This window comes from Chlorocebus sabaeus, chromosome 20 (genome assembly GCF_047675955.1).
Source record: "Chlorocebus sabaeus isolate Y175 chromosome 20, mChlSab1.0.hap1, whole genome shotgun sequence".
In the NCBI taxonomy this organism is placed as follows: Eukaryota; Metazoa; Chordata; class Mammalia; order Primates; family Cercopithecidae; genus Chlorocebus; species Chlorocebus sabaeus.
In genome coordinates, this window is record NC_132923.1 from 3,734,158 (window position 1) to 3,744,968 (window position 10,811).

The 10,811-nt window shown below is 37.8% G+C and overlaps 1 protein-coding gene across 1 annotated transcript; it reads left to right on the plus strand.

Annotated features, from left to right (window-relative positions):
* Window positions 1-3,308: 3,308 nt before the first annotated feature.
* Window positions 3,309-4,234, plus strand: OR10J5 (olfactory receptor family 10 subfamily J member 5). The gene is given in 2 exon segments (XM_007976576.3): window positions 3,309-3,765; window positions 3,768-4,234. Coding segments are annotated over 2 exon segments (924 nt in total).
* The last annotated feature ends 6,577 nt before the right edge of the window (window positions 4,235-10,811 follow it).

Below are 10,811 nucleotides of genomic sequence, written 5' to 3' on the forward strand. Positions count from 1 at the left end.
TCCAATGTTTCTTCCATCATAATAAATCCACCTAAAGGATGCTAAGTCTAGTAGCAACAGATTCATAGGGATACAATCTTATTTGTGTCCAAATGAATTAACTTTGATGAAGTATAATGCAGTATGATACAATATATTACATGATACAATATAATACAATGCAATACAATTAAAATATAACATAGCAAAGTTTACCAATTTTTTGGTATACATTTTGGTGAGTTTTGACAAATGTATACACTTGTATTACCACCCTCACAATCAATAACATTTCTTTTACTCCAATAAATTCCCTTGTGTTCTTTTTTGGTCAATTCCCCAGCAATTCTGGCAACCACTTTTTTTTTTTGTCAGTATACATTAGATTTGTATTTCTAGAGTAACATATAAATAGAATCATACCACATTAACTATTTTGTGTCTGACTTGATTCAGCATACTGTTTTAAAGATTCTGCCATGTTGCTGTTAGTCTTAGAAATTTGTTCCTCTTATTGCTGAGCAGTGTTTCATTATATGGATGTGTTATATCTTGGACATTTGGGTTATTTGCAGTTTTTTGACATTTAGGAAGAAAGCTGATAGGGCTATTTACATATTCCTGTCTCTATGTGGACACACATTTTCATTCCTATTGTGTCAACATGTAGAAAAAATTACTGAGTGATGGAGTAAGTACATATTTAACTTTATAAAAAACTGCCAAATTGTTCTCCAACTTGGTGATTCTGTTTTACATTTCCACCAGCAATGTTTAAGTTTCAACTTCTTTACTTACTTGCCAAAACTCTTTGTTGTTTGTGGCACAATCTTGGCTCACTGCAACCTCCACCTCCCAGGTTCAAGTGATTCTCATGCCTCAGCCTCCTGAGTAGCTGGGATTACAGGTGTGTGCCACCAGACCGGCTAATTTTTGTATTTTTTGTAGAGATGAGGTTTTACCATGTTGGCCAGGCTGGTGTCTAACTCATGGCCTCAAGTGATTAGCTTGTCTCAGCCTCCCAAAGTGCTGGGATTACAGGTATGAGCCACTGCACCTGTCCAAGCCTTTTAATTTTTCTAACGATATCTTTTGAAGATTAGAAGCTTTTAATTTTGATAAAATGCAATTTGTGATTTTGTTGTTTTATGGGTTATGCTTTTTGTTTTATATCCAGGAAATCTTTGCTCATTTCAAGGTATTGAAGATTTTATTTCTTATTTTTGTCTGGAATTTGTATAGTTTTATCTTTTATATAAATATCTGTGATTCATCCTGAATTTGTGTGTGTGTGTGTGTGTGTGTGTGTGTGTGATATGAGATAAGGTTTGAGGTTCATTTTTCACATATAGACATTCATTTTTTCTAGCAACATTTGTTGAAAATACTGTCACTGAGATACCTTCGCACTTTATCAAAAATCAGTGGCTAGATATATGTGGGTCTACTTTTGGACTCTCCATTTTTTTCCATTGCCTGCACTTGCATCAATACCATACTATCTTGATTACCATAGCCTTCAAATGAAGGAGTGTAAGTTCTTTAACTTTGTACTTCTTTTCTAAAATTGTCTTAGCATTCTTGGTCTTCTGCATATTCATATAAATTTTATAATGGGAAAATGTTTTATTATTCTGGCTAGAAGATTTGGTACCCTAGTCTTAAGTGGGTCATTGTGAATTCAGAAATTGTACAGACAGGAGACATAACTTTAAAGAAAAAGCCCACTGAATGTGATGTCAAAATAGATATGGCTCCAAAATGCTGACCCATTAATGGACAGGTATAATGGCAAGGTCATTAAAGAAGACAGAAAAATGGAAATGCAGAGCTTTTTATGAGTATAAGAAAGGTTAATGTTTAGTTCACTTTCAAAAATATGAAATTTATTATGATTGCAAGAAACACTAATAGAGAAGCCAAGAATGAGGTAAGTTGGAGACTTGGGAAAAAGATTGGTGATGAAAATAGAGATTTGGGAACAATCATCATAGAAATTGCACACACAAGGGTCAAGGATTGACCAGAGAAGAGCATACATAATTTTGGTAGAGGGAAAATGAGCAGATTCATGGAAGGTAACAAAATGAGTGCTGGGAAGAGAGAAAAACAGTGTGGTTTCATGGAAACCAAAGTCAGAGAATGTTTCCATGAGGTAGGAGTTTGAAGTGTTAAAACAGAGAAAGATGAGAAAAAGGAGATAAAGCAAAGTCCAGTGGCCTAGCAATGGAGAATTCTTTGGTGACATTTGAGCAAACAGTCTCATGGGCATGAACATGCCAAAGCCAACTTGCAGGGAATTATGGAGAGTGGGAAAGAAAACCTGTTTTAATGCTTCTGAAAATAAAGGGAGAACAGTCACTAAAGAGAACCACAGGATCAGATGTATGCTCTCCATACAGTTTATATGCGCTTGCTTTTTGACAAAAGGGACTAGTGTCTCTGCTTCTCCAAATTGTTCACCATATTTTAAAAAATAGTTAAGCCAGTTGGGCTACAGATAGCTGCAGATTCCTCTCTCAACTCCAGAGTCTCTTCTACACCTCAAGCTGTCCCAGTCCTTCACAGTGTTTTCTGTCACAGCTCTCTCTTCCTGACTTCACTCAAAAAGCCTACTAGAATCAGCAAAAAAAAAAAAAAAAAAAAAAAAGGAAAAAAAAAGATTTCTTTAGGGACTTCAGTGATCAATTTTAGTGGAGAGATAATGGCAGAATCTGTGTTGTAGGTGTTCTGTTTTGAGAGTACAATAACATGTTTGGACCACATTACCTCTCCAAAATCAAGTTTCTATATTCTGAAATGCTGTGTAAAAGCTCGTTGGTGACCCTGTTATGAAATCCAGTGACCACATCCCAGAGTTTTCCGTCTTCAAATATTTCAAACTGCTATATCTTTTTTTCCCACAAAACTTTCATCTTGATGGTTTTCTTGATATGCACTTCACCAGAGTCCTCCTTGTTAAGAGGGTCTAATGAGTGGATATTATTATTGGTTGAAATATAAAGCATGGCTTTCTCCTTGCTGTCCTTTTCCCTTCCTAACATCACTATAATGTCTGTGAGGTGGGCATGCAGGCAGGAGCCCTTTCCATGCACAGAAAGTAGTTTGTTCTACAGTGACAATGTTCATATGTATACAGCCCCAAAGAGGTACAAGTAGGCTTCTGTCTTCATGTACAAGGACTCTGCGTGAGCATTATGATCAAAAAGAAGGAAACTGGATTCAGTCTCAGTACAGTTATCATTGTTCTTTGTTTTAAAGTCCAATTGCTATTGAGAATTTACTCCTTGTTGACTCCACTTATTGCTTTCAGACACTGATATAGCAGAATGCAGAGAAAGAACTTCACAGAAGTGACAGAATTCATCTTCTTGGGATTCTCTAGTTTGGGAAAGCATCAGATAACCACCTTTGGGGTTTTCCTTACTGTCTGCATTTTAACTCTGGCTGGTAACATCATCATTGTGACTATTGTCTGCATTGACCATCATCTCCACACTCCCATGTGTTTCTTCCTAAGCATGCTGGCTAGTTCAGAGATGGTGTACACACTGGTTATTGTGCCACAAATGCTCTGCAGTCTCATTTTTCATAACCAGTGTATCTCCTTGGCAGGCTATGCAACCCAAATGTTCTTTTTTGTTATCTTGGCCATTAATAATTGCTTCCTGCTTACTGCAATGGACTATGACTGCTATGTGGCTGTCTGCAGGCCCCTGAGGTACACGGTCATCATAAGCAAGGGCCTATGTGCCCAGCTGGTGTGTGGGTCCTTTCGCATTGGTCTATGGCAGTTCTCCATGTGACAGCCATGTTCAGTTTGCCCTTCTGTGGCACAGTGGTGGACCACTTCTTTTGTGACATTTACCCAGTCATGAAACTTTCTTGCATTGATATCACTATCGATGAGATAATAAATTATGGTATAAGTTAATTTGTGATTTTTGTGCCCACAGGCTTGATATTTACCTCCTATGTCCTCATCATCTCTTCCATCCTTAAAATTGCCTCAGCTGAGGGCTGGAAGAAGACCTTTGCCACCTGTGCCTCCCACCTCACTGTGGTCATTGTCCACCGTGGCTGTTCCTCCATTGCCTACCTCAAGCCCAAGTCAGAAAACTCTACAGAACAAGACCTCCTTCTGTCAGTGACCTACATCATCACCGCTCCCCTGCTGAACCCTGTTGTTTACAGTCTGAGAAACAAGGAGGTCAAGGATGCTCTATGCAGACTTGTGGGCAGAAATATTTCTTAACGGATTGGATTATTAAATCAAGAGACCATTAGCCCAGTGTAGTGTGTCTACTCACAAACATGCCACAATATACAAGTTCATCAAATATAATATTTGTTGATAATACTGTCAGATAATAGAAATGCTTTTCTATTTAGTGTTCTAGGGATGGCAGAAAGCAGGATTTCTGCTCTGGTGAATTTGGTTACCAGACTCAAGACTCACTCCACGCTGGATTAAGACTACTTGTCTCTGTGCTTGAATATTTCAGTTTTGAAAGCTTTTTGGCTCCCATTTTACCTGAACTCTCTGACAGTCAAATCTTTGAGCTTGTCCGGTTAGGGGATGTGGAGTAGAGGCAGTGGGAACATAGGTGGCAGGGGTGTTAGGAAAATAAGTTGCAGAGACACCAACCTTTATTTCTCTCTGCTTACATAAAAAATAAAGCTTTCATTCTCAGGAGTCAAATAATATTCCATGTGATAGTCATTTTGTAATTATATCTTAATCTTGCTGATTGAAAAATGAACAGCTTTGAAAAAAAAGTCTCTTCTTTTATTATCCAGCTGTATTCGCTCCTCAAATAGTGTTCATTTCTATGTGCATTCCTTCCTTCTGTGCAATCAAGGCAGAAAGCTCTGCTGTTCCCTAGGGGATAAGCAGAAAGGACACATACTGGTGGCTTTTCTCTGAAGCTACATTTTTATCCAGATGCACTTTTCATAAAGACTTGTCTCTTTTCAACTTATGGTAGTTTTTTAGATTTTTAATTTATATGTAGTAGTTTCACTGACATTGAAGTTGTTGTCTTAGATATTGGTTGTACTAATTCTAGGGTCCAAGGTAAATGCCATTAACTTCCATTCTCTCAGAAAACTGTGCAAACTTCATATTTTTCCAGATATTTATTTGCAAAATAAGCATAACTATGCTACATTATTGTATACACTCAATGGGAAACATTGTGGGAATATTTTGTTTTATGAATCTTCCCACCAGAGTTTATCTCTACTCTGAGACAGACCTGGAAGATACTTTCTAAGAGACACAGGTATGGAAACATCTGTTTTCGCACACTCATGACATCTATTGTTGTTCCATTCTCAAGTCATTTTATCTCTTATCTCTTACTCTCCTATCTCTTACTATCAGGATTAAGGCAATTCTGCAATGAAGGAAAATAATTTCAAGTATGCACTCAGGATTGTCACCTGTATGCTGTTATTTTCTCTGTTACTTGATTCCTATTTCTTAGAGTCCAGTTTTATTTTTCTGTTCCTAACCACGGAAATAGGGTTAAGTGTCTTCCAGGTGACCTGTGATCTTCTCTGTCTTCTACAGATCCCTTTGTGAGGAGGTCACAAGCTGGAGGTGAAGGGTCTCTGCACAGTGTCCCCTTCATCTGGCTGTCCCAGTTGGATAACATCATAGCTGATAGCAGGGTCTCCCTACTGACCAGCCTGATAGCCTTCTCAAAAGGTGTCTGTCTCAACCTGAGGTTCATAGTTTTCTAGGGGGTGCCTGGGCGGGTGTCAAAAGATTTTTAAACTTTTTTGAAACTATTCACTACATTTCTAATATAAGTGTTAATGTGACTTTTTCTTCGTATTCTTAGAGAATTAACTCTGGCATAAGAATTTCTTCCATCAAATCCAAACAGAAATATGAGACTAGATCCAGCTTTCTTCCTTCAGAGACTATTGACTTCCACAATATCCTTACACCCTCTTAAATAAGGATCCTTTGACCTGGTCCAGTTTTGCCTATATAAGCATTGCTGTTCTTACACTAGTTAGAGAATATGGAAGGTATGGGTGGTTCTCAGCTTGGAGGTTGAGGAATAATGGATTATGGGGGAATATCAGAGGCCAAGTGTGGTCTTATTGAAAGTTTTTCGGTCTTTTTCCATCCCTTCCTGTATTCCCTCTTGTATTCCCTAAGTGTTTCAATACCATTCCTGCTCTCCAACACTTTGTGGATGAGTGAATACCCCACTAGTGTTAGTTGTTTTACATACTTTGCATGGATTTAGACTCACTAGAGAAAGAAGCATCTACAGGCAAAGTGCAACAGGATAAGAGTGGGTAAGTCTATGTGGTCACAGATCCCTCCTGGAGGATGAATTAGGAAGAGTGAGTCATTTTGTTGCTGCTTCCTATTGTCTATGAAAATGCTTATATTGATAATTAATGTGGCGGTTACTTTCACTATCTCAATTATTTTTGTTGTCATTATCATCATCATGATTATTCCCCAATGTCTCACTCTACCCATACTCCTTTATTTTTCTTCTTTTGTACATTTCAAATACTTTTATTTTAATATGTTTTTTGTTAAGCCCTTTTATTCACCAGAAAAAATAGTCATAATATCACGTATTTATTAAATCAATGTACCTTTTTCAAGTACTATGTGTCAAGCAATTAACTATCTCCGGGGTTACAATAATGACTAATGTAGAGATTCAGTTTCTTGTTATTCACAGTCCAGTGGGAAGGCAGACAAAATAACAAGAAGTACAAAAACTTGCTAAAGGCACATGCACAGGATTGTCGTTTGGGGTCAGGGGTGTTGTTCAGAAAAGGAATCTATTTAGAAGGTCAGAAAACATTCATAGAGAGGTGATATTTAATTAACTTTTTGTGGCGTTGGGTTAACTGGTGTCTGCAAAGGATGAGGGAAGATGATAAGGGAAAGAGAAGAGTCTGACAGAGACACAGAAACCTGAAAAAGCCAGAAGTGTTCGTTGGGCAGGTGTTTTATTCACCTGTATGCCCACTGCCCTGTTGAATACTAGTCTGACAAAAAGTAAGTGCTTAATATACCTTTGCATGAATGAATGTGTGAACATCTATTGAGCATAAAGTCTTGTTCAATAATTTCCTCAGGTGTATTTTTTGATAGATACCTCTTGTCATATTCTTTCTGTTTGTCTGATAGACTCCTTTTACCTAAAATCAAGTAACAGAGAAAATAACAGAGTACAGGTGACAATCTTGACTGCATACTTGAAATTATTTTCCTTCATTGCAGGATTGCTATTTATCATATATTTACATTAGTTAGCCACTTAAAATTGTACACTGGATTAATATATTTTAGCTATAAGCAGGACCATTAGTTTGACAATATTTAAAATAATTGCTTGATAACCTGGGAGTTAAGACATTTAAACATTTACCTTTAGAAAAATTATGAAAAGACTATTATGGATCTTATAACTTCTGAAATGATTTTTACAGTGTTGACTTTGTAACTTCTTTAGAGAAAAACTAGTTTTGCCTGATATCCTTTTACATTCATCAATTGTAACCTATAATGGATTAGATGAGAAAATGGCTGCAGCACTCCTAACAATGAGTAGAATAATACATTTTATTGATGGGTGCAAATGTTTCTGGGAGTAGAGAAAGGAGGGAAGTGGTCAGGAGAGATAAACTTAAGCCAAAGATAAGCAGGTAGTACGTGTCACACAGAGCTTAACTTTTAAAAAGACATGTTTAAAGGGTACAAGAACCTAAGGTAGTTTTGTTGTGCTGCTAAGGTGTGAACACAAGTGTGAGTGTGTGTGGTGTGTGTGTATATGTATACATGCATGCATATGTATTTTTTTGTGGGAGGGTGCTAACATTTAAAAATTTTGGATGTAATGGGCATTGTAATAAAATGCTTTATTTGCATTCTTTCATTTAATAACCGTCTTTAATGTTTATATAGCTCTTCAGAGTTTACAAGGATCTTTTGTATTCATCATCCCATTTGATTCTTATAGCACTCCTGTAAGGTATTAGTCCCCTAGTTTTCAGATATATCCATTGCAAATGGTAGTTTAAATTACTTTTCCAAGGTCATATTCTTTGTTAGAACTAGCAGTAGCACTAAAATGAAAGTGAGCCTTAACTACAAATCTAGTAATTCTGAATTCCATGTTTTTTATTACGTTGTCCATTTTTATTACTTCATTCATTCAAACACACGTGTGCATGCGTATGTATGCACACGCACACACACACACACAGAGAGTATTAATTCTCATCAGAGAATAAGGTACAATGAATAAACTTTATTTTTGAGATCCTAAAACTTCATTTCACTCATAATTGATGAACTTTTTCTAAAATGTTCTAATTGCTTCCTTGACTCTGCAAATAAAATATGTTGGTGATCATGAATATATTTTTTAATAATGTTTACCATGGGCACTTAACTGTATCTTGTGTTGTGGTTCAGCGATATTGTCAGTTGGAACCGAGCTTGTATCATCTTTGCTTCTGAATTAAAAGACTCACATACTCCAGAATTTTATGAACTTTGAGTTAGAATTGCGTAGTTTCTGATTCTTTTAATTATTTAGTTTGTTACTTCAACAAATATGAAATGCCTGTTCACTCTGAGTGTCAGACGCTGGGTTAGGTGCCAGGAATGTAGAGATAAATAAGATCTGAGTCTTGCATTGAGCAGCTAACAATCTACTTGCAACCCATTTCAGTGCAGTGTGACTAATGCCATACACAGAGCACTGAGAAGACCCAGAGAAAAGAATTCCTAACTCAACTGGTGAATTTCATCCTTGCATGTATTCGTAGCAGGTCAAGGTGAATGAGTTTGACAAGTTCAAGAACTTTATTCTAGTAAAACTTCCTGACATTAAGCCTACTGAGAGATAGCAAGTGCCCCCAGGTTAATGACCAGAATCTCTATAATTTATCATCCACAATTTTCAGCATGTAATTACAAAATGCTCAACATTGGAAAAAATGGTATATTGTGACCCCTATCAAGAGAAAATGAGTCAACACGTCAACCCTAAGATGACTCCATTCAATAGTCAAGGACTTTAAAGTAGCTAGTGTGTATAGGCTCAAGAACTTACAGAAAAATATTCTTATAATAAGTAAACATATATAGAATCTCAGTCAAGAAATCTAGAACTGAAAATTAAAATATATGAAATAAAAATTTCCTGTTTAACAATAGATTGGAGCTGGCAGAAAAAAGGGTCAATGAACTTGAAGAATGATTAATAAAATTATTGAATCTGAAGAACAGAGAAAAAATGAATAACAATGAACAGGGTCTCAATGACTTGTGCTATAAGACAAGACATTTAATGTACATGTACTTGAAGTCTCAGAAAGAGAGAATAGTATGTGTCACAAAAATATTTGAAAAAACATTGGTTAAAATGTTCATATTATTAAAAAATATGAGATACAGATCCACGAATCTGAGTGAATTCCAGGTAGGGTAAATAGAACATCATCAAATATATGTAAGCAGAGTCAAATATTTAAAACTAGAAATGAAAAAAAGTCTTGAAAGTCACCAGGCTAAAATAACATAATTTTTTCCAAGATGAAAGATTAGAAGCTTGTTAGCACATCTCATCCACTTAGAAATAGCAAAATACTGTGTATAAATTTACACTGCGAAATTTTGTCAAATAAAACAAAACAAAACCAACCAGGAGTGCCCAGGAAACTGCCAGCCAGCACAGGAGGCAGTTATTGGTTTGGAGAATTTTGGTAGGGAAATTTGTGATCTGGCCCTGAGTAGGGGAGAAGTCCTCATGGCTAGAAAAGAGGTGAATGTGATATGGGCTTTAGCCACAGGCTTGGGAGTTGATAACCCTGTCTTTGCAAGACTGGACCTGAAGAGATTTGGCCTGGAAGCCATGGTTTTGACACAGGCAGTAAGTTTTTGGCCTGCAGCAGCTTTGCCATCTGAAGACAAACTACTTGTGACCTGGCTGGTTGTCTTAGCTTGCTGCCAGCTGGAAGCTGTGGCAAAGACCCTTGCCAGATTGAAAGCATTAAAGCAAGGTGGGTTCCACTACTGCCTGCTCGGCCATGGTGCACGAGTTGCCTCTCTACCCATGTCAACTCTATGGCATGGTAATGGTTGCTTCGCTCCTCCTTGAAGTATTGCTCCATGGGCCTAAGAACTGCTTTCTGACTCCTGTCAGGGCCAGCACATATGCTCACTATTGAGGGCCCAAGTGCAGGTTTCACCATCCCAGCCCTCCCCAGCTTGTCTACTCACCCCTGCCTCAGAGACAGAGCATGAGATTAGAACCACTGAGAGCTCCACGGCCCAACCCATCACCTGGAGCACCTGAGCATTTCTCCTGGTTAACAAAGATCAGGCATAAACTTACTGCTACCACCATAGCTGGCTCTCACCTGCAAGCACCACTTAATGGCCAGGAGGTGAACCCACACAGTCCAATACAAAATTTGCTAACATAATTGCAGCCTAGAAGCATATAGCAATGTCTAACCTAATTGAACATCCTGAATGCCCAGAGATGTGAAGGAGAAACTGATCCTGTTTTTACCTGTTGAGGTTGTTGTACTGGGATTACCATAAAGAGACCTCAGCAACTTCCTCCAGGGGTCTGAAGACTCCCCCACCACCATGTCAGGGCTGGTGCTTGCACTTGCCATTGGAGAGCCTGAGTGTAGGCTTCCCCTACCTGGCTCCACCATCCCCTCCTAGAGGGAGGGTGGGACTGAAGCTCTTGAGTGCTCCAGAGCCCAACTCACCACATAAAACACTGGAGCACTTCTCCAGCTGTTAACACAGATCAAGCATAAAC